The sequence below is a fragment of the Barbus barbus genome (assembly GCF_936440315.1).
Source record: "Barbus barbus genome assembly, chromosome: 36".
Classification (NCBI taxonomy): domain Eukaryota; kingdom Metazoa; phylum Chordata; class Actinopteri; order Cypriniformes; family Cyprinidae; genus Barbus; species Barbus barbus.
In genome coordinates, this window is record NC_136714.1 from 18673715 (window position 1) to 18699181 (window position 25467).

The 25467-nt window shown below is 42.9% G+C and overlaps 1 protein-coding gene across 4 annotated transcripts in view; it reads right to left on the reverse strand.

Annotated features, from left to right (window-relative positions):
* Positions 1-5221, reverse strand: part of LOC306856381 (retinoic acid receptor RXR-alpha-A-like) — a 128054-nt gene extending 122833 nt beyond the window's left edge. For 2 of the 4 annotated variants that reach the window (XM_079395640.1, XM_079395637.1), the window contains exon 1: positions 4959-5203. In XM_079395640.1, the coding sequence (XP_079251766.1) occupies positions 4959-4986 (28 nt within the window). In that variant the 5' untranslated portion in view covers positions 4987-5203. Of the gene's footprint in view, positions 1-4958 lie in introns of all 4 variants that reach the window. The other 2 variants (XM_079395638.1, XM_079395639.1) reach the window with 2 other exon arrangements.
* Positions 5222-25467: the final 20246 nt, after the last annotated feature.

Genomic DNA, 25467 nt, shown 5'->3' on the forward strand with positions numbered 1-25467 from the left:
ATCTGCTGAGATCCGAGGGTCCTTGGTTGAAAGGAAAGTCAAGAGTCAAAGTGCCAATGGTGTCCTGAATTTTTGGAGGGAAAGTTTTACGACTCTTTGTCTCTGAACATGGTAATTTGCATAGGTCATTTCTTTGAATTAATTAGAGAAGAGTCCATTTTTATGGCATCATGTCTCCTTCCTAAGGGGAAATGAAGTGAGTTGCTCTGCCCGCATTCCTTTGAGCAATAAAACAAGCGTTATCAGATGGGTTGCCATGGAACCAGAGGCCTGTTCTGCCTTTCTTAGGTGTTAGATGCATTTCGGGGGAAAGGGTCCACAGACCCTCATAGTTGGTCCTTTGGTTAGGTGAGGGGGCATAAGAGATTATTTGTTAAATATAACAAATAGTTGTGTGTCTGATTGGTCCAAATGCTACAAATTTAAAAAGCTTCATCATTTAAATAAGCTTCAGGTCAAATGGAGCTTCTCAGAGAAATCTGAATGAACTTCACTGAGCTGATTCGACAAAACTAAAAAATGCTTATCTCTCTCATCAGTTACTTTTACATAATCACTGAAGCGCACAATATCAGTTCTATCAGACCGTGATAAACAATCAAGGTTCACAGTGTAACGTCCGTTGTAGTTTATCATCTGTCGTAATGCTGTGAAAACTCAATTCTAGAAGTCCAAAGCAAATCCTCCAGCTGATAAAACATATGGGGAGCGAAGGTCAAGGTCTGAGGTTCATAGTCCACCGCTCCCCTTAAAGATAAAACACTCGACACTGTCGGGGACTGAAAACTCACAAATTATTAACAAGGGTTTGATGCATGGCTATCATAAACAACAGTTTTAAATCTCCATTTCTGCACACAGCAGTAACCCAATTGTGAAACTCTGTATTATGGTTGAATTAAATCTCATCCCTGGACTGATCGGCGTGATATAGAGCTGTAACATTACCCAAGCGCTCCAACAGCTCATTTACATATGTTTCTGAATCGTGTACTTCTAGGATAATAATTAAAAATGACTGTGGATTTCCACTTCTCTGTGAAGTTGGTGGACATCAACAAAGGATCTGCTGGTAAATGGCCTTGGGAGAGCCCTATACCTTTAAGCCATTAACATTCTCTATAAACTTCTCTAGTAAAAATGACAGCTGCAGCCCGCTCACAAAAGGGGGCAAAAAGCATCCGGTGAGAAACCTAAAACTGCCCTGCAATAAAAAAAAATAAAAAAAACTTATATGGGTTTAAGCGGTAAACAGCCCACCCAGCCCCCCAATCAAAAGCTCTCTAAACGTCCCAGAACCACCTTTGTTCCTGAATTACAGCTGACAGAGGAATGCACCCCCCTCAACTATGAATGTCACTTTCTCATCAAGACCATGAACTTCACTGAAATGGGCGGAGAAAAAAAAACAAAACAAAAAAAACACACCCCTGTAACTGAAAAGCACCTCCTCCTGACCCTAAAAAAAGAAGACGTTTAGGCCAAACTAAATGTGGTTTACTTTCATAGAACAAATGGTCCTTAAAAACCAAGGACAAAACCATCTACAGCCTGTGGATCCGCTCACTTGATCTACAGATGAACAGAGAGTGGTTTCAGAATACTTCCATACCTTATGTTTTTATGATGATACACAAACTTTTAGTTCCTAGTGTGTTCTTCTGTGATTTCCATAAAAGGGTTCATTAAATCTTTGTGGGCAAAAACAGACAAATATGAGGTATTTAGCACCTGTGCCTAGGGCTGGAAAAAAAAGTTAATAAACCCAACCTGTTCTGCATGCTGCACAAAGAACAAAAACATCACGAGTATATCTAGCGCTGTAATTTGAAACTCTGCTCAATTACCTCCACAAAAGCATTTGTAAATGTAAGTAATCATTCATGTTTGATTATCTGTCTGAATATAGCAGGCCAGAGCGGTGCGTCTGCTCCATGACACTCAACACATACAGCAGGAAATAGCACTCCGCTTGCAAACACATGCTTTAGGTGTTGGAAATCTAAAGTTAACAACTTTTATTTTTATTTTTATGTCTTCTACGATACGCTTTGGCTAAGTTTACTTACTAAAATAGAAATTATATACAAAATAAAATACATTTTTATTTATTTTTTATAATTATTCAGGTTTTAACGGTATTTGGAATTTTTTTTTATTATATTAAATATACATTTTTAAATATTTAGATGAAAAAAAATTCAATTTAAATGTTATTTAAAAAATATTAAAAAGGCTAATTGTATATATATATATATATATATATATATATATATATATATATTTAAAATATTGTTATTTTTTATAATTATTCAGGGTTTGAAGTTTAACTGTCTTCTTTATTATTAAAAAAAAGGTTAATACATTATTAATTTAATTATGGTTAATAAAATGTAAATATTTTTACCAAATCTTTTTAAAGACAAGTACTTACAGTAATTACCAAATTATCCTAAAGTTCAGAGTATATTAAGGACAAGGCAGACAGCACCAATAAGAACTATTTACTAATAAATCTTCATCTGTTACTATTAAAACACATGCCTATAAAAAAGTACAATAATTACAAATCCACATATTAATTCTGCCTTGTATTTCCCAGCATAAAAACCACATGCAAAGCCCAAACACACCTTCACAAATAGTCTATTATGTTGCTTAGCTCTGTGGTTTTTCTAGTACTGTTCTGGGAATGTTTCGGGAAACCCGGCATTCCTGCTGTCTCTCATCTCAGTGAACCGGTGGGGTGATGATGCATGTCAAGGTGTAACACGACTCCCGCATGAAAGAGCTACAGATACAATAACAGTCCTGCCTATATTCCTGAGTGAAAGCACAGAGCATGCTGGTTATTCTTACAGTATGCAGGCCTCTGTGTGTGAACTAAATCGTGTGTGACTGCTCAACTTATCTCCATGCATGGCAAGCAAGCTCATATGCATAAGAGAGTAATGTGCATCATTTATTGAAGAACATGTTCATTTACCAAACAACATTCTTGGATGAGTAATAGCCATGTTTGAGACGTAGAAGACAAATCCAGGTTATTAATTATTTTGAGAAGTTTTACATCATGTTATCTAAATCTCCGGTCTATTAGTCTATTTTTGGAATCGCTCAGATATCACATTATCTCTACAGCCACGAATTGCACAATGATTTCATAATCACCCATTGACCGTTGGAATTTAAATGGCTCTGATCTTCATTAAATCTTCACTAAATCATTAAAATGACGTAAATTCTGCCTTAAATATGTTTTACCACCATAAGAAAAGTCCATTATCATTTATTCATCTTCATGTGATTCTAAACAAGTGTGACTTTATTTCTTCCATAAAATTCAAAATATTTTTTGTACAATAACCGGACACTTGTTTCAATAAAGTGAATGAGGAGGACTGTGGATGTCAAGCCCAAAAATGACAACAACAACAAAAACACCACAAAGTATCAGTAAAAGTGGACACTGTTCCAGGTTTTCTCCGCTTCTATTCAGACTGGATTTATGTTGTTACTGAATGAAAATTGAGACATCTGTCCCAGATCTCTTTGCAGTTTTCATGAGAGTTTGTGAGAAACAGAGCAATGTCTGATTAGTGAATGAATTGTTGTTTTGAGTTTGGTCTTTTCAATGAATCAGCTGCTCTAGTTCACAAAACCAATGATTCAATGATCAACATCTTAATAGAGGGGAAGATTATCAGTGATCAACTGTAATAATTTTGGGATGTTCAGCTCAGTTTAGAAGACTTGGAAAAACAACATATGATTAATTTAAACTTTGGTTTATGGTGCTTTTCTGTCCTTAATTAATCCCGTCTCAAATGCCATTCACTTATATAGAGAAGAACACCCAGAATATTCTTCACAAATGTAGCTTTCACAGTTACACAGACAGAAAGTCACACAGGTTTGAACGGGACTAATAAATAAAAACTAGTTTAATTTTTGGTGAACTATTCCTTTAATATGATGGAACCACACCTACATTTCGCCTCAGCCGTCGATGAAAAAAGGACATTTTTGAAACACCCGCAGCGTTTGTTCCTCTAATACAAAGTCACTTTATTATTAAATCTAGTCACTATAAATAGATTTCAAATTGAATTTTACTGCTCTGCAAAGTTTGGCACTTCCCTCAGTAAACTAGCCTACTCCACTTCACAGAAAACGACTAAGTTTGTCCAAGTTTACTTATCAACTCAACTTCTATCTCAAACACAAACGGTGCTCGGGGCATTATTTGAGACCAAAGTGCAAAGACATTTTATAAAATGTGTAATTTCTGCATGTAAAGATTAAATTACAGATGAGAAACAAAAATATTGCATGTAGTTAAAAACGTTTTTTTTTTTTCTTAAAATGACATTAAGCGGTTTACGATTTTATGAAATCCGACGCATTTCATTTTTCGCTCAATTTTAGGCTGTTTCGCGATGTTGCTTTGCGTTTACAAATACCAAAAATCATTTTCACACATAATTACACGCTCGTCTGCATTTCTCAGTATTGCAGGAAAGTGACAGAAATGATTCGCCTGGATCCAATACCTGCACGAGCGTCAACTCTGCAACACAGCAGTCAAAGCGCTATCAATATGTCAAATAATCCCGCATATCAAGAATAAAACATCTTATGAGTGAGCGAGACACTTTCCGAGCGCGTACCACTGCTTTTGCACGCGTTTAACCTTTAGTTTGATTTAAAAACAAATGTCCTGATCCACACCGTGCACATTATTGATTATGACTGCATTAGTTTCCATTCGCCACGAACGTAATCCTCCAATACAGCCAGAGTCGATAATGAGCGATCTAAAGCGGTTTTCTTTTTAAGCGTTCATGTTTTTTTCCCTCATGATGGACTAAAAAGTGAATCATAAAACTCTCTCTTGCATACCAAAGAAACTCGAGTGGAAAAATAAACATCTTTCAGTAGTCTGAGGGTAAACCTACCCAATGACAAGAAAGGTTTGGTTTCCATGTCCGGTGGGTTAGCTCATGCCAGCTGAAGCGCGTTGTAAACTGTCGGCGTCCCTCTCTGATGACAGTGCAAGACGGATCCACGCGGTAAAAGTAAAAAGCTTTGCGATAGTGTCAAATGTTCACTTTATGGCACTACTTCTGTTTGTTCACGCTTCTGCTCAGCTCTGTCTACAACTCTCAAGTCCACACTACTGCAAAGGGACCCAGTGAAGGGGACTCCCACTGACGTTCACGCGGGCACATTTAGCAGCGACGCGTGAGGGGAACGTTAACCCCTCCTGCGCCGCTCTGCCCTGCCCACGGACATAGAGAGAGAGCTCGGAAGAAAAAGAAACAGCGTTTCCTTCATTAATTACCAACCTGTCATTAAAAGTGACTAACACTAAGAAATTAAGTGACTAACACTAAGAAATTAAAGATAGATAGATAGATAGATAGATAGATAGATAGATAGATAGATAGATAGATAGATAGATAGATAGATAGATAGATAGATAGATAGATAGATAGATAGATAGATAGATAGATATTCTGTAGTCTTAGATTATTTTAGCTGTCCACAATAGGGAGATGTATTAGAAGCTCTGTGATAATATGTAAATAGGTTATGGATATCATACTACATTTTTTTTTTTTACCTGATCAAAGCATGTTGCGCAGCCCTTGTTTTCTTGAGGATGAAGGAATTGATAATACAGTGCTGTACAAATACTGTTCTGATTGCATGCATTTCAGGTACACTTTGTGCACAACCTCACCATGCGTTCAAATCCATGCAATATCTAATACCAGTAAATAAAAAACCAAATCAATTTGTCTGTTCCAGACGAATCAGACTTTGCTGCTGGGGAACAGGCCTTGCAGCCAGTTTTCTACAACAGCATGCGCACTACAGAATCCATATTAGCCCAGAGAGAACTAGGTCATTTCTCCAATATTACACCCCGGTCAATTGGATACCATCGCGCAGGTTCATCGTTACTTCACACGGCTGTCTTAGCTTGCCAGGGATGGGTCCACTGAGTTGTGAATAGCACGCACATGGAAGAGGCTTTTGGTGATGTACATGAGAATTTCTAGCAGCGCGAGTAACTGTGGGCTAAGAAGAGATGTTTGAGGCCATCCAGAAGCAGAATACTTTGGAGGGACGGCAGAAGTTTTTATGCAAAGCTCTTATTTTGTTCATGCAGATAAATGTATATATACATGCAGTCCCGGAGCCATCCTGGGGGCCTACGAAAACACTGCATCGCTCGCTGAGCGTTTGAAGGTGTTCGCTGCAGTTCAGCTGGGGGAATGATTCATAATTAATGCAGCGCACTGCGCATTAGAGATCAAAGCCGTTTGTCTATGCTGTGCAATAAACCTAAAGCAGTCTTGACTGGGCTCAGATGAGTGTGCGTGAATGTGATGGACACTGGTGTGTGTTTTTTCCCTTCACACCCTCCGGGTGTCACACAGACTAACAGTCTCACCACTGGGTAGTTCGATCAGTAATGCAAGATCAGTCATTTTTGTTTAGAGCAGACTTTCACATTCACCATGGACTTCAAGATGACAAATTCTTCACATTTGAGATTCTCAGATTGTTTACGATCTGCACAGCATGGGGAAATCTATAATAGGAAAGCGCAATGTGGTTGTAGTTATGGTCACTCTGTGTACTGTATAAATGAGGCATGTTAGTGTCTATGTTGATGTATGTTATGGCAAGAGGGCCATGGACACTTCTGGACACCAGCTGAACCTATAAATCAATGACTGTGGTGATGACACAAGCCACGAGCCATGGCACACACATATACAGATACGTATGTGAATTCATATGTGGTCTACATGCAATTGTTTAAGTTAATCTGAAGCAGAACAACATCATAAATTATATTATCTGAAGCACAGCTCGCTTTTAACGTTTCCTATATGGAGGCACAGCAGGAGGAGGATTTTTGCATAATACCACTACAGAAACAGCGCAAGGAATCTCAAGATTGACCAGTGAAAGTAATTATTATTTCACTCTTATTTTACATAGATGTAAGAACGATAATTAACAATGCCCTGGAAATATCAGCAAGAACATAGTAAGTGAATGTGAAATTGGCCCATTGTGTGTGCAGTCATGTCTCTGAACAAGACCAAATTGAAAGCACTTCCTGTGCATCACACAGCTCTGGCGATGACACATACAGTAGCCACAAAAAATGTTAGCACACTTAAGCTTCGCTTTAAAATGTACGAATGTCACTGTGATAGATAACAAAATGTCAAAACTTTTTGAATTTGAAGATCAAGGTAAATTTAACTTAATTTGTCTTCTGGAAAACATGTAAGTATCTTCTGTAGGGCAGTACTAAATGAAAAAATATGATATTTAGGCAAAACAAGAAAAATGTACTCATCTTCATTCTGTTCAAAAGTTTTCATGCCCCGGCTCTTAATGCATGGCTTTTCCTTCTGGAGCATCAGTGAGCGTTTGAACCTTCTGTAATAGTTGCAAATGAGTCCCTCAGTTGTCCTCAGTGGAAAGATGGATCTCAAAATCATACAGTCATTGTTGGAAAGGGTTCAAATACACAAAAATGCTGGAAAACCAAAGAATTTGTGTGACCTGAAGGATTTTTCTGAAGAACAGCAGGCAGTTTAACTGTTCAGGACAAACAAGGGACTCATGAACAACTATCACTAAACAAAAACAAAACACAGCTGTGGATCGTTCAGGTAACAACACAGTTTTAAGAATCAAGTGTATGTAAACTTTTGAACAGGGTCATTTTTATAAATTCAACTATTATTTTCTCTTGTGGACTGACTATATGTAAACATCTTTTATGTGAAATATCTTATTCAGGTCAGTACTAAATAAACAATAACATGCATTTTGTATGATCCCTCTTATTTTGGTAAAATAATTAACATTTTGCAGATTCTGAAAGGTGTATGTAAAGTTTTGACTTCAACTGTATGTATTTATATACATATAAAGACCAGATAAAAAAAGATAATTTGTCTGCAGATGCCACTTTCAAACATTTTAAAGTATGGATTAAGTGTCCAAAAATGTTTTATTAGGCCGCTGTAGTTTAATTTAGCCAAGTACAGTAAGAGGATTTTGTTAAAGTACCAAAATGCACAATAATAATAATAATAATCCAGTATTAAAGAGCTTTCCTAAACTGCAGTACAACCGACTTTCCCTGTCCGCTCCATGAGGGCTTTTGTGATGTATGACTGACCACTGTAGAGGTCCTCTGGCCTGCTGATTATAGAGTGTAAGCACTCTGCCGTGGTTCAGATGGATGTTTAGCCTACGGCTCGCACTCTGTAATCTAAGACAGACACAACACACTCTTTTAAACGCCTCAATCAGCCGCTCTCTCATCTGCCCGCAAGACCTGGCTATTTAATCCTTTTCTTTGGCCTTGATTAATGGCTGCTTGACCCCTGACCTTCCCGGATATAAATCTCCGAAGGGTGTTTTGGGTCTCTCAGGGCTTCTCACTTTAGGACTGATTCTCTCTCACCATCTTCACGTGCAAGTGTTTATAGTGGGGCATCTCCATTGGATTCTTCACGTTTGAATAATGCGTCCAGGCCTTGGGGGGACATCAGCGTGACGACCTCCACCGAGGTAACAGTGACAGTTTCTCTTTCAGGTCGCAAATGTGGTGATAAATGGAACACGGTCCTTTTGGTCGCCATTGTGCTCCAACGTTTACAACACGCTCATCTATAATGACTGTTTGCACTGATGCCATTCTGCCGTTACTATGGGGACCTGGTTCTTCACAGCACGAGATTCATAAGGAAATATAAATCTTTTTCCAACCTACGTAAAAGGGATGAGATGAAGCCTGGAGATGTTGGATTATAACTGTGAATCCTTTTTTCTATCTGGAACAAAACTGATTTGCACGGATTCCAGATATCGAGAAATTCAATCCAAGGTTGATCACACACACATACCAGCGAGGCTAACTGATGTGAGCAGACATACACAAAACCTCAGCAAAGAATGGGTCGAGGAAGAGCCTAGAGGTCTTTATAAGAAAGAAGAAGGGTGAAAAACTGGACTTTTTCAGCCCGAGGGATGCTCTGTGGTCAGCAGCAAAGCAGAATGGGTCAAATTCCTCACATACAGGGGTCAGAGTGCTTTCTGAAGACACTGCAAATGCAAGAAGCTGACTTCCCCTTCACATTGGCTTATGCCAAGGAACAGGGAACTAGACATGTACAAGAAGCATCTGGACAATTAAAAAAAGAAATCATGTATGAATGCTATTTCATTATAAATCTTGTATATGTTCAAAGGTTTAAGGTCAATAAGAATGTTTAAATATTTTTGAAAGATCTCTTATGCTCAGCAAGGTTGCATTGATTTGATCAATAAAACAGTTAAAACAGTAATATTGTGAAATGTTACTGGAATTTAAAGTAACTGGATTCAAATGTAATACATTTTAAAATATAATTTATTTCTGTGATGGCAAAGCTGAATTTTCAGCATCATTACTCCAGTCTCCAGTGTCACATGATTTCTCAGAAATCATTCTAATATGCTGATTTGCTGCTAGAAAAGTGATGCATTTTTTCAAATTTCTTTGATGAATACAAAGTTTAAAATATATATTTTTTGTAACATTATAAACACCTTTATTGTCAACACTTTTTATTTATTTGTTGTCACCTGCTGATTAAAATAATAAAATATTTAAAATGTGGGATTTATTTTAAAAGATATATATTTTTCAGGTTTTAAATTCTGAAATAAATATACTGTTTATATATATATATATATATATATATATATATATATAATTATTATTATTATATAAAATGATCCCTAGCATGATTTGTTTGCAGATGGCACTTTGACTCAACTTTTTTGATCTGATACAATGAAATTCATCCATTTTTAAGAATGAAATAAACAAATCTTGTTATGGCCAGTGTACACATGTACAGCACAAAGATGTATTTCTATACAGAGTTACTGATAAAGTAAACAAAAATGTGCAACAGAAGTCTGACGTAAACTGTAGTAGATTTAAAACTGGAGTATAATCTCACATTTCAAATGCAGAGGCTTTTCATATTAAATCACACAGTAAAGTACATCAGAATGACAACCACATGCGGCTTCCAATGTGTGGTCAGAGAATTGATAAGCAGATGGGAAGATTTTGTGGAAATAATGCAGAAGAATACCCAGATTGCTCTAATACCACTGAATGCGAAGACACCGTTTAGACAGCTTCACCGCGATCGGGGTGAAAAACTGGAATCCGTTTGAAACGGTGGATTTATCTCATGATCGTGCAGCGGAGATGACAAGACGATGGAGAGCAGCTGAACTGAGAGGAGAACAGATGAAATGACGGCCCTACAGCTCAATATTTTCATAGGCAATTAGAGTCCACTGCTCTGAGGGCAGTTATCAATATTGAGGCATTACATCAACAATCGCTCTGCTGGAGCAAGTGAGGACTCCACTGCAGGGATCCACCACAATGCTGGCATACATCAAGCTTTAAATCCCATTACACAGATATTGGCTACATTCAAATTGGCAACGTGATAAATATCTGACATCTCGGTTTATTGCCAAGGCAAAGAAATGGGAATCATTTTCTCCTCAGAGTCCGATACTCTCCAACCTGAATAGATGCTGTTTTCACCCAGAAAGGAGGAAACTCTCACTGGAAGACAAGAAACGAGAATAGGCGCCTGAAATGTAGTGAAATATATAAGGTGGCCATGATAAAGAATAAATAATCAAATTAATCCAACAAACAAAAATATGTTCTAAGAAATGTGTTTTGGTAAAGTTCTTATTAAAACATTCAAACCAGTTTTTCCTGGTTATGCTAAAATTAAGGGAACATTCAATTTGATCATTTTGCAAACAATACGGTAATGTTCCTTTTGAATTTTCTCTAAACATTCTGCGGCAGTGAAATTTAAAAAGGTTAAAAGAAAATCCAACTAAAACATTTCATGAATTTGTTTTTTTATTATAATGTTTTTTGTGTACGTTTTGAGAACATAACTTTGAACAAATGTTCTATTAATGTTATTGGAAAACCTTTGAGAGAACCTTGCCAGAAGATTAGCCAAAGTTCTGATATCATTTACTGTTAGCTGCGATTGCTCCGGTTTAAGACAAAACTCTGCTTTTCTTGGTTGCATTTAGTAGCCAGTGGCCTACTATAGGTATATGAATTTTCAAAGGCTAGCAACATTACAATTTTTCCATTGAGGAGTAATGTTTAAAATTCTCTCATTTGGTGGCACTACTAGCATTAGCATGTTAGCTAGCCTTAGTCTAAGTCAATATATAAGTGCTCCAAATTGGCATTTTACAGACTATACCAATATAAAGTAAATAAATATTCAAACACAATGTAGGGTGATGGTAGAGCATTCAACTCACATTTAGTTCCGTCTTCACCACAGAAGACAGAACAGGTAGTCTCCATGTGATATCCTCCATTTTAGTTTTTGTTATAATAGTATCACAGCCTAATAATCCCCCCAAAATGAAAAGTTAAGGCTATTAAGTCTCAAACCTTTACAACTGCGTCATTTGGGTAATCATAGCACACATTTCACTGCATTTTATGTATGAACAGAGCACAAAATATCATAGAACTGTGCATAAATATACTTAGGGCTCTATAAGAACCTTTAGAGGTGATGCAGGCAACACATACGTTTTCCCTGAATGATTTATTTTCATCTCTGCTGGGGGAGAGCTGAGCTCTGCTGGACTTCAGCTGGAAAAACACAAACCACAGAGAGAGGCGCTCTTGAGTACACAACGGTCACATCACTGAATCCCTATGGGGCTCGCTGCTAATGGGCTTCCCTGGGTGACAGATCCGGAGAGTGATGATGTAATTAAAGGATTCTGAACAAACCCTCTGAATTCTCAAGAAGTGCTTCATTACAAATAATCTTGGCTCTTGATTTGTTTACCCCAGATGCTTATGTGACTGACCGAATGCTAATAAAAAAAAATTGTCATTGTCATTACAATGCTAAAAAGTCCAAGTTTGAGATACTTTGCACTCTAAATGCTATTAAAAAAATCTATTTTGAAAATGTGATGCTGCTAATCACATGAAAAAAATAAACATTTGATGTACATAAAAATACACTCATGCAGAGTTAAGCAGACATAATTATTCCCTTTTGTGTAAGACTATCACAGGCCACTTGCGGTATTAAGCAACTCTTGCCAAAGGACTTATTAGCTCATAATAATTAAAACAAATCTGTTCATCTAAGCATATCCCAGTGCCCAATTCCAGATTAAAGTCCAAAATTTTTGCACGTTAAAAAATAAATACGACCTCACGTTGTGTCAATCACGTTTACACACTGCCTCCGAAACTTTCATCCGTCATAAAAAATTTGGATCAGGTTCAATTTTCTGCGTTTTTGCATCCGCAGCAAGCATTTTGATAGGAAAGGATGACGAATACGGAAAAAAAAACAAACAGAAAAACGCATATGAAAATTTCGGACTCAGTGTGCAATGGCCTTAATAATAACATCATGAACTAATAGTAAGCAAATGTGTATACTTCAACCAGTCTGTGCTCTAAAACAGTTGTAATTTGTGTGTACGTCTCAAGCCACTTTCCTATTGTGATTTATAACACTTCACAGCCTGAGACTCTCTTGCTCTCTTTATCTACTTCTGGTCAACCGCCACGGTGAAAGAAGCTGCCATGGCCAAATCTTGCAACCATAAATCTGGACACTTCCTTCCACTGTCTCCCACTTCAAGGGGAAGCCTGAACTGTTGCAAACATCATTAACTCTTTTCCTCTCCATCCAATGCCAATGCAAGCCAATGCCCTATCCGCCACTTGAAAAACACCCTGCAGAAAACTCAAATGAAGGGGAGGGCTGGAAAGACATTAGAAGAGTGAGGAAAGGAGAACAGAAGTTTTCGAACCCCTCCCATCAGTTCTTTCCATGTTTCCTAAATACCACAAATAACCTAATTCTTTAAGAATGGACACGAAAAGTCAGCATTTCAATGTTTATTTTCTAAAAAAATCTGTTATTCTTCAAAGCCAATTGCTTCTGTAACATTTTATTTATAATATGACATATTTCATAGTGATAAAAGATCAGTTGTAGGGTGAAACTTGATTTTATTGACCCAAAAGTTGATTTGTTTGTGAAAAACAGACAAAAGTACGGTTGCAAGTGGTGTTTCATATGTTCTCCTATCCCAGTTTAAAGAGCAAAGAGTAGTTATTCATAGGTTGATTTTCCTATAAAGTGTTACTGTGGTGTTTCATTCAAGAACGAATCAGTGTTTTGGAATAAAATAGTTGAATAAATGATTCAATCAATGACCAAAATGGCACACACTGTTTCCACTAACTGGTGTAATGTAGAGAAAGAGAAAAAGAACGAAAAAATCTAAACAAATCTTTTTCATGAACAGAATCAAAAGAGTCATTGGAATATCAATATGCGTTGTAAGTTACCTGTTTGTTCAACTAATGGTAGATATGGTGTTCACGATACCTTTTTGGAAACATAATACTGCTATATTGATTTATATTTATACTATGATTACACACAATTTCAAAACAAATGTAAGTAGTGATTGAATCATAATTGCAGTTAACAATGTCACAAAACCTCCTTTGCAATATTATTAAAAGAACATCTCTAAAGACTTGTGACATTACACAGCAACTTCATAAGACATTGGCCCGAAAGCGCGCGTTTCTTCTGAAACGAACGTGTCTTTCTTTACAATGGCAGAGGGAAAACTTTTCAAAGGCTTTCCATGCACAGACGATTCCTGGCTGAGTGAAATAACTGTCCCAGAATGCCAATTTGCAGCTTGAGGAACATATTTAGATGTGGAGGAGGTGGGTGCCTGAGAGGCTCGGAATAAAGATGTGTTGTCATTGAAATGCCCAAGTGCATCTGTGAAATCTGAGATGAAAGAAAAGAGGGGCTGTCAATCACTCCCCAGTCCTGCCATGAACTTGAGCACAGCTCCTCAGAAAACCCAGCCTTCAACCTCTTGGTTTAAGAGCATATGCGTTTTTTTCCCAGATATTCTTGATCTCATTTGGGCCATTTAAGAATTCATGCAGCCGGAAAGGGTTTTCTGAGGTAATTTCAACATCTCGGTGGAGACTAAAACCAACGGATAGCAAATAGTAAATTGCCAAAAGGAATAGTTATTGCATAAATCTGTGATGCTTTATGATACTGAAACGTCTCCATCTATAATGAGAGAAGCATATCACCTAAAATATGCCCATCTGAGCTCATATACTGTGGCTGCCAGTTTAAACATATGATAAATTGTACTACATAAATATTCTCCCTCAAGACATGCTCTGACAGATGCTTTTTAGCTTCTACTCAGTGGTTTTGGATCCTGAAGCAAATAAAGCCAGGCGAATAGCTTAAAATCTGCATATTTAAGGTCTTGGCAGCAGTTTCACTGTCATCCCATCTGAGAATTCAATCAGGTGACATTCAGCATTGCCTGTGAAGGTGTCTCTGTCACCTTGCGTTTGCTCAAACTAAAACAATGATGTCATGTTTTTTCCCACTATTTGGGAAAAACTTGCCTGACTTCATCATTTCCCTCTCGGCACCCGGCGTTTCTCTCACCTAAAACTGCGTTCGGAGGTGCCTGCAGTCATTACATCACACAAACAGACTTTAAATCAAAACGTAACTGGTGGTGGCACCTGAAAATACGGTTTAATAGCGCAGCCTGAGCACGATAGGACCACGACCCAGAAAAAGAGTAAAATAAACAAGCCCACAGAAAAATAAATGACAAGCAGGGAAAAAAGACAAAATAAAGCTCCTCATTCAAATCATATTTAACATGGATCTTATGTCTCGACACGCTTGCTTAGCAGAGAGGAGCTGAGCTTCTAAAGCAAGTGACAGCGAGATGGCTTAATATGACTGATTCCCTCTGTTGTGTTAATGTGATTCGGCTCTGGCTTGCCAGCAAACACAAAAGGAAGAGTGAAAACGCTAAGGCGATATAGAGTTCCCCTCACGCCGATCACAAGCAAGTTTGGCTGTTCATCGAGCTGCCAAAAAGATGACCACAGTTGAGCAATGAGGAGCCATGGCAAAAAATAATTCACTGCAAAAGGAAAATTGTCATTCTTTATCACTTTTAAAAACTATACAATGAAAGTCAAAGGGGTCCAAACAAAACAATAGCGAAAAAAACAAAACAAAGAGACATTCTTCAAAATATCTTCTTATATGTTGTTCCACAGAAGGAAAAGTCAAACAGGTTTTGCGTGAACTATCCCTTTAACATTGCGTGTTTACTTGACTTCCCATGTGTGTGTAATTTGTTTGCCGACAGGGGTGTTGTCTCAATGAGCAGTGCCAATCTGTGGACCCCGTGTCAACAGATGCCGCTGACTGTGTGCATTTTAAAGCAGGTGTATTACGAGAGTGTATCTCTGATGGTTAGATGGTGAAGAGTGATGAGTGGGATGGATAGGAGTGACACAGCAACTCCACCTGCCACTGCAGAGCACTGCATCTGTTCAACATTAGCATCTCCCTGAGCTCCAACCGCCTTCACAAGATTTGAGGATGCTGAAACGCATGAATATAAATACAAACACATTCCTCCAGGAAATCTACTCCATATCACTACCTTCTTTGGATTAGAACAAAAAAACAATGTTAAACATGTTTAACAGATGGCAAAACCAAATGCTAAATGCCTAACAGACAGCAAAACACAAAGATACAAAATACACAAAATGTTAAAAAAACTGCAAAAACACAAACCTTAGGAAAAACACAAAATGTTTGATAGATGCAAAACATAAAATGTTTTAAAAATGGCAAACAAAAAATGTGCTAACACAAAATGTTTAACAGTTTATGTTTATACTTTAAAAATAGGAAAACACAAACTGCCTGCAAAAAAAAGAAAAAGATTTTAGATCAGAAGATGACAAAAACTGTTTGGTAGATGCATAATAAAATGTTCACAAAGTGTCAAAATGAAACCCGCTGCTAAAACCACAAAATATTTAAAAGACAGCAGATATCTAAATCACAAAATGTTTTAAAAACTGCCAAAAGAAACCCCCTGCAAAAACACAAATCATTTTGAAAACATTAATACACAAACTGCTAGCAAAAACGTCACATTTTTGAAAGATAGGAAAACAAATTGCAGACAAAACAAATAGCCAGGAAAAGCACAAACTGTTTAGTAGTTGAATTTTCATGAAAATGTATGCCAAAAAGAAATGTTTTAAAAGATAGCTAATTGCAAAAACACAAAATGTCTTAGAAATGGCAAAACACAAACCACCTGCAAAAACATGAAGTGTTTTACAGACTGCAAACAAAAATGTGTATAAAAAAATGCAAAAAGCTTGACTTATACAAAAAAAAACATAAATACCAGACAAAACACAAATCACAAGCAAAAACAACGCGCTTGGTAGACATAAAACACAAAATGTTTGAAAAACAGCAAAACCCAAACTGCCTGCAAAAACATTCAATGTTTGACAGACAGGAAAATATGAATCATCATAAACCATTTGGTAGATGGCAAAACAAATAATTAAAAACACTAAATGTTTAGACTACAAAATAAAACAAGATAGCAAAAATGTTTAACAGACCTCAAAACACTTAGCGATCAAATTGTTTAAGTGCAGCCAATCTCATGTGATGAGTTAACATTGTCTTTGCACTCATAACACATGAGATAGTCGAAGACTTTTTATTTATTATTTTTAAAAGAAGCCTGGTATAGTATGACTCTCTTTAGCTCCAGGAAGAGAGGAAGTGCCACGACTTCAAAGAGAGCTCATCCGTCAGCCTTCCTGGTGTCGATACATACCTGCACTTATGCACAGTGGATGTCTTTTACATAACAGCACACAGCTGAAATTCAAAAGGCAAAAGACTTCAAAAAAGCTGCCAATGATTCTTTTTATCCTTGTCTGTCTCTCTGTCCCCTCCAACCCCTGCCTACTTAACAGATTTTGAATCGGTTGTATCGTTGGCTGATCTGATTTTCCTTTGGAGGGGCCCCAGTGCTTTTTTCCTCTCTCACTCACTCTCTCCTTCTCTTTTTCTGGGATCCTGCCATTTTGTCAGCCTTGTAGAGGGAGTCATTGGCGGGCTAACTTCTTAACGCAGCGGGTCAGGGGCAGGTCAGCCTGTAGAAACCCCCATGATGATCTTCTAGGGGCAGGAGAACCCCTTTAGTCCACCCCCTACACCCAAAGTCACTTCTGCGCTGCCATCCCTCCACAAAACGCTGGCCTTTCTGCCCTCTTGTTGCTGGGGGTCATGCCTCTATTGGGGGAGACACTTGGCCCAGGGGGTCAGCTATCCTTTACAAGGAGTCTTGTCATGGGCCTGGTGACTAATAGGCCGACCTTACTGACAAGAACTGATGGGCGCCCCTGAGGCCGGACTCCACAGCTGATCTAATAAGACTTCTGACTCGCTCTCCGGCTGGATAATATCATTTCAGGAGAGAGAGCTGCCTCCATCAAGGCTTCAGGTGAAACAATTCTGACTCAAGATGTAAGAAAAATCACTAGGGTATTAGCATAAACACTCACTGATAAAAAGGGGCAGGTCGTTTTAGTGAAGCGCTTGCTCATCTTTTGAAATACCTCAACTCCCACCATGCCCAGAGCAGATTCCCATTACTCACCATGGCTGGATGTATGAACAAAAAGACACATGGTGAATGGGCAAAACTACCCCTGATAAAACATTAACAAGACTGGCGGTCCTGCTGAGGGGGGATTTTGTTTTCTCAAAGACACAGTGATCAGGATCGATCCAGCCATCAATTAATCTTTAAGACAAGCCTATAGGGATTTCAATAACTACTGAGCTCTGACACCAAAGACATTCCCACACTACACGACTAAAAGAGGCAGCAGGGCCACTCGCTGTTCATACAATGAATCGGTATATAGAGTAAGCAGGCAGCAAATGACCTGTGGATGTAGGCATCTATTTACAGGAAAAGTCAGGGGAGAAATAAGGGAAACTGGAGAAGAAATGTAAAGGCTGAAATATATGGAATTGAGAATCAAATACAGTGAAACTCATTAAAAGGAAGCTAAGCTTCCATCTAAACTTGTTAAAACTGGTGCACAGAGACCTAAATTTAAGATATTACAGGTGAGAAATGGGTAGACTTTATCCTGAATAACTATGTTCTACCACTCATAAGAAAATATTGGACCCCAGTCATCAAACAAATAGGATTTGCCCTGCAGCAATGGAAATCAAAGCAGCAGAACCAGGCTAATAGATACACAATGATCAAACGCAGAAAGTAGGAGTATTATTTTCAGGAACAGTTTAGGTGAACACTGAAGGTGTTTTGAAACCAATGGATTTTACGATTAATGTTCAAATTGGCCAGTATACCAGTCTAAGGGGCTTCAAAATATAATCTTTTATACCATTTTTTTTACAGACACAAACATTTACTTGTTCTACTGTTTTGTATAAAGCTAAGTATAATTATTAAAATTACAGACTAATAACTCAAATCATAAAACTCTCTGAAATAATACTACTAATAATAATAGGTAGATAATAGTCATCAGGGCTGTTTTTTATACAATAAGTAATGTACAACAATAATGCAAAATAGAAGTTTTGGTATTTCACAATTTCTCCATTTTTATGGGTTGAAATGCTGATTAGGCTGCAAAAATATTGAGAGATCATAAATACAAAAATCTGTGCATTCCCCTCAGACTTTAGTTTAAAACATACACAAAATTCCACTTTATGTAAAAATGTCAATTTTTCTCTTAGTTTCTCTTGATCATTAACACAGTTTCAAACTATGGTCTATAACTGTTGTTCCCTATCTGTCGGTCACTACGAGTTATGTCGTGACGACATAGGGGATTTACTTGGAAGCCCCAATCATCTCTGACTTAAGAGAAAACGCCAATGAAATTGGCTAGTGGATTTTGCATACCTGAGCCACTCCCCGTGCATACGGGTATAAAAGGGCGACAGGTGCATCCACTCATCCGATTTTTGCTTCGGAGCCGAGTGGATGAACGTGTTGATCTCCACAAAGCCATTCATCATCTGTCTGGAAGCTGTTCTGGTTGGCGTTACGGTGCGAACAGCGGTGTCCTGTCTGCAGCGATTCCCCTGGGCACTTCAACTGAAAGAGCAAATTTCCTAAAAGAGCAAATCATGGTCGGTTCACGTCTTTTTAAAGACGCTGTTCCGGCCGTGTCCTCTTGGTTGCGGTCGTTTCCTGTCCTCCGTAAACAGCCATGATCGTTGTCTTCAGTGTCTGGGGCTCCAGCACGCTGAAGCTGCGTTCGTGGATGGTTTATGCGTTCATTGAGCGTGTAACCATAGCAGCGCTGCGATCGCGCCTCTCTCTCCTCACGGGGATGGGAGGGGCCCCCTCTGTCACTACCCGCGCTGGCTTCTCTGCCACGAGCAGAGAACCATCGGCTAGTGCTCTGGGCGATCTGAGGGTTACAGTGAGAGCCTTCCGCCGGGCCAGTCCCCACGGACCTTTCACTCCTCCTGCAGCAGCTGTTCTGTGCGGCTCCCCGGTGATTCTGCTGTGCCGTCTCACGGCGTGCCCAGCAGTTTCATTCGGCGCGCCGATAGAGGATTAGATGTCGATCGCGGCATCGGGGGATGGGCAATCGTCCTCTGAGGATGAAGGTTCGGCGCAGCTGCGGGGTTCGCGGCCGCCGCCGAATCGGACCCAGAGTTGACGGCCGTGCTTTCCCGGGCCGCCGCGAGATCGGGCTGGAGGCGTGCACACCTCTCAGTCCTGAGCCCTCGCGGTGAGATGATTGGCTCCTCGGCAGAGGCTGTGGCTCGCGACCACGCCCTGCCCTGGTTCCTTTCTTCCCGGAAGTGCACGAGGAGCTGATGAAGTCGTGGACGGCCCCTTTTTACGGCCAGAAGCGGCGCGTCTGCCTCCTCCATCCTCGCTACCCTCGATGGCGGGGCGGCTAAGGGTGACGCTGACATTCCCCAGGTGGAGAGAGCGGTCGCGGTGCACTTGTGCCCGCGAAACGCCGCCACTTAGGGGAGTCGTTCGCGCCTCCCGTCCAAAGCCTATAGGCTGATGGCCGTTCTCGGCCAAAGGTTATAGTGCTGCGGGCCAGGCCGCCCCTGCCCTGCATGCCACGGCTATCCTGCGAGTACACAGGCCAAGGCATTAAATGCACGAGGGTAGTACCAACCCGAGGTTGACGCAGGAGCTGCGCTCAGCGACTGGCCTTGCCCTACGGGCAATGGAAGTCACAGCGCAGTGCCTCGGGAAGGCGATGTGCACACACTTGTGGTCCAAGAGTGCCGTCTGTGGCTCAGCCTGTGGAGAGGGGCGAAGTCGACAAAGTACACTTTCTCGACGCTCTTGTCTCCCAGGCTGGACTGTTCGGCGACACTGTCGAGGACTGTGCCCAGCAGTTCTCGGCAGTACTGCAGCAGACCGAGGCCGTCCAGCACATCTTGCCCCGGCGTGATGCACCGCTCCGCCACAGGGCAAGCCCCAGTCTGCTGGTCACCGTGGGCGCCCTCCTGTGTCCCTTTGAGCTGCTCCGCCTTGTGCTGGGGCGTCGAGCCTCTTGCAGGAGCGTGGCGCCCCCCCCCCCCGTGTTCCAACTGGCCCCGATATCGTCCAAGGAGGCGATAAAACGGCCCTGACACGGGCAACCCGGAGGTGTGGGAAGCTGCTCTATCTCAGGAGATGGCGGGATCAGCGCCGCTCCTTCCCCCGAAGGAGGGTTGGGGGGAGAATCATTCATTCTGTTCCGCCGCTGGCTCAAGAAAGCCAGCGGTACCCACTTTGTCAAGAGAAGAGCAATTTCCTTTTTCCCCGGGTTATCAGGTTCGCAGGTTGACAGTGCGCGACGCACTGCCTCCTCACTCTCGCCCGCGACCCATCTTGCCAGCGGCCAAGAGAGTGCGGTTCGGGGACGCAGTGCCTCCCCACGCACCTCTAGCCAGTCCCCTTTGGGACCTAGGGAGTTCGGTAAGGATGCTTCAGAACGCGCTGCCTTCTGTACTATCCAGCCCTACTCCTCTGCGCTGCACCACCGCAGGTACGTCGATTGTGCCGTTGGAGCCCCTTGCACGGCGTCTGGAAGCGTGGCTTGCGCTGCCCAGCCCGTCTCGGTGGCTCACGCGCACAATTCGACTCGGCTATGCGATTCAGTTCGCCAGGCGACCTCCCAAGTTCAGCTGCGTTCTCGAGACCTCAGTGGTAGCTCGGAACGTTCCTGTCTTGCGCGAGGAGATTGCTGTCCTCCTGGCAAAGGATGCAATCGAGCCGGTCCCTCCAGCCGAGATGAGGCAGGGGTTTTACAGCCCTTACTTCATCGTACCCAAGAAAGGCGGTGGTCTTCGACCAATCCTGGGGTGCAATCCCCAGGATTGGTTTGCAGCGATTGACCTGAAGGGTGCTTACTTTCATGTTTCGATCCTTCCGCGACATAGACCGTTCCTACGGTTTGCGTCCGAAGGTCGGGCATGGCAGTACAAGGTCCTCCCCTTCGGGCTCTCCCTGTCTCCCCGTGTCTTCACGAAGGGCGTTGAAGGCGCCCTTGCCCCGCTACGGGAAGTGGGCGTCAGGGTCCTCAACTACCTCGACGACTGGCTCATTCTGGCCCAGTCCCGAGAGCAGTTGTGCGATCACAGGGAGCTGGTGTTACGGCACCTCAGCCAGTTGGGGCTTCGGGTCAACTGGGAAAGGAGCAAGCTCTCCCCTGTGCAGAGAATCTCTTTTCTCGGTGTGGAGTTAGACTCGGTGAGTAGGACGGCGCGCCTCATGGACGAGCGCGCCCAATCAGTGCTGAACTGCCTGAGTTCCTTCAGAGGCAGGACTGTGGTGCCACTGAAACAGTGTCAGAGGCTCCTGGGGCATATGGCATCCGCAGCTGCGGTCACGCCGCTCGGATTGCTTCATATGAGACCACTTCAGCACTGGTTGCACTCCCGAGTCCTGAGGTGGGCATGGCGCCGCGGTTCACTTCGGGTGAGTATCACGCGCGAGTGTTGCCGCTCCTTCAGCCCCTGGACGGACCGTGCTTTCTACGGGCCGGGGTGCCCTTAGAACAAGTGTCCTGGCATGTTGTTGTCACAACAGATGCCTCCAGTACGGGCTAGGGCGCTACATGCAACGGGCAGGCAGCCTCGGGGCTCTGGACAGGGCCTCGACTGCTTTGGCATATCAATTGCCTGGAGCTGTTGGCAGTGCATCTGGCCTTGCGGCAGTTTCGGCCACTGCTGCTAGGCAAGCATGTGTTGGTCCGCATGGACAACACTGCGGCTGTGTCGTACATCAACCGGCCGGGAGGTGTACGATCACGCCGCATGTCACAGCTCGCCCGCCATCTCCTCCTCTGGAGTCACACGCAGCTCAGGTCGCTGCGCGCTGTCCACATTCCGGGGGAGCTCAATCGTGCGGCCGATGCGCTCTCACGACAGCTCACTTTCTCGGAGAGTGGCGACTCCATCCCGAGACGATCCGGCTGATCTGGAGTCGATTCGGGGAAGCTCAGGTAGACCTGTTTGCTTCCCGCGAGTCCTCCCACTGCCAGCTATATTCTCCCTGACCGAGGGGCCCCGCGGCACGGACGCACTGGCACACAGCTGGCCTCGGGCTTTACGCATGTATGCATTTCCCCCAGTGAGCCTACTCGCACAGACACTGTGCAAGGTCAGGGAGGACGAGGAGCAGGTCCTGCTGGTCGCGCCGTATTGGCCCACCCGGACCTGGTTTCCGGAACTCATTCTCCTCGCGACAGCCCCTCCCTGGCGTATCCCTCTGAGGAAGGAACTCCTTTCTCAGGGGCTCGGCACCATATGGCACCCGCGTCCAGATCTGTGGAACCTCCATGTGTGGCTCCTGGACGGGACGCGGCAGACTTAAGTGGTCTACCACAGGCCGTGGTAGACACCATCACTCAGGCTAGAGCTCCTTCAACAAGGCAAGCCTATGCTCTGAAGTGGAGTCTGTTCGCGAACTGGTGTTCTTCTCGCCGGGAAGACCCCCGAAGATGCACGATTGGAGTAGTGCTTTCTTTCCTGCAAGAAAGGTTGGAGCGTAGGCTGTCACCCTCCACCTTGAAGGTGTATGTGGCTGCTATCGCGGCCCATCACGATGCAGTGGACGGCCGGTCCGTGGGAAAGCATGATCTCATCGTGAGGTTCCTGAGGGGTGCCAGGAGGTTGAATCCGCCTAGGCCACCCCTGATGCCCTCCTGGGACCTCTCTATCGTCCTGGCGGGACTTCAGAGGGGTCCCTTTGAGCCGCTGGACTCAGTCGAGCTGAAATTCCTGTCGGCTAAGACAGCGCTCCTGACCGTGCTCACTTCCATCAAGAGGGTCGGGGACCTCCAAGCATTTTCGGTGAGCGAAGAGTGCCTTGTGTTCGGGCCGGACTACTCTCACGTTGTCCTGAGACCCGGCCGGGATACGTGCCCAAGGTTCCCACCACGCCCTTCCGTGATCAGGTGGTGAACCTGCAAGCACTGCCTTCGGAGGAGGCAGATCCAGTCTTGGCGTTGCTGGGTCCCGTAAGAGCATTGCGCATATACGTGGACCGCACCCGGAGCTTCAGAAGCTCTGAGCAGCTCTTTGTCTGCCACGGAGGTCAGCAGAAAGGGAAGGCTGTCTCCAAGCAGAGGTTGGCCCACTGGATAGTGGAGGCCATCGCCTTGGCGTACCAATCCCAAGGCGAGCCGTGCCCCCTTGGGGTGAGGGCTCACTCCACACGGAGTGTTGCCTCCTTCTATGTGTTGGCGCACGGCGCCTCTTTGGCAGACAGCTGTAGAGCTGCGGGCTGGGCGACACCGAACACCTTCGCGAGATTTTACAGTCTCCGCGTGGAGCCAGTCTCTTCCCGTGTGTTGGGTAACAGGTAAGTGGCGGGAAGAGTTGGCCGGTGTCACGCTTGCTGCGCCATTCCCCCTCACCCGGGGATACGAGCGCCTGTTTTCCTCCTCCAGTTCAGTTCCCCGGACGGCGAACCCTGGTGGAGACCTCCAGCACCCCCGGCAGTCAGACTGGGCGGAGCAGTCTGACGCCAGGCCCAGTACTGGTGCTAGCTCGCCCGGGTCTCCGGTCAGCCCCTGTACTCGGCTAGGTGTCCGTATGGCCTGATTCCCTTCGGGTAATCCCACACGTGTATTCATCCACGGTACGGTTTCCCTCACGGTAAACCCGTGTCTTCCCTTTGGCAGAGCTCTGTCAGGCCCTGCTGGCAGCCCTCCTCCCTACTCCTAGGTAGGATCTGCCCCAGGGTCCAGTCGTATGTAGTACTGCCCCAGGCCTGGGTCAGTCCATATCAGTGTCTCCACATGTTACCTCCCTTCGGGCAGGATGTGGCCTCCGTAGCGCCCTTCTCCGGAAGGCTCGCTTCCCCGTCGTTACCGCCAAGCTGTAACAACAAATAGGAAAGACTTGAAGCAGTCTTTCATAGAAGGTCGAAATCCCTTCCGATTTCTTGGGGAAAGGAACAGCGGCTTGGCTATCTCCAGCAGCAATGTACTCAGTGGTCCCTGCGGGCACCAAGGTTAGCGAATTTGCGCTGGGGCGATGGGAAGGTTGCGACCTTCGCATGGGATTTGTCTGTCACGCACTAGCTTGTCAACATTTGCATGCACAAGGTCGTGACGGGGTTCAGGTTGTGGCGCTTTCCATATGACCCCTATGTCGTCACGACATAACTCGTAGTGACCGACAGATAGGGAACGTCTCGGTTACATACGTAACCCTCGTTCCCTGATGGAGGGAACGGAGACGTTATGTCCCCATGCCACAATCTTGAACCATCGCTGGTTGCCAGGGACACGTTCTCGGCTCCTCAGCGGGTAAAACCGGATGAGTGGATGCACCTGTCGCCCTTTTATACCCGTATGCACGGGGAGTGGCTCAGGTATGCAAAATCCACTAGCCAATTTCATTGGCGTTTTCTCTTAAGTCAGAGATGATTGGGGCTTCCAAGTAAATCCCCTATGTCGTCACGACATAACGTCTCCGTTCCCTCCATCAGGGAACGAGGGTTACGTACGTAACCGAGACGTTATTCAGAGAACAAAGAATGCCGCTCTACCACTTCTTTGTTTAATATATAATATTGTAAAGAATCTTTGTAACATGATTCTTTGTTCAATCGCCCTCAAAGCAAATAAATAAATAGGACGAAATGGAAACGTGATACATGCAGAGGCTTAGCCATTATACAAAGGGACGATAATGTATGCTGTGGGATTTCAGGACAAAAGTAATCACATTTACCACAGTTGGGCAGAACAGCAGACCAGAGGAATTTCTATCCAGTGTCCCTCTCGCTTTGTTCAGGACTGAATTGAACGTGGGGCTGTTTGAAGGACAAACCATATAGAGCTGTTCCATTTATATTCGCTCTCACTGTCACTTTGGTTTTTTTGTT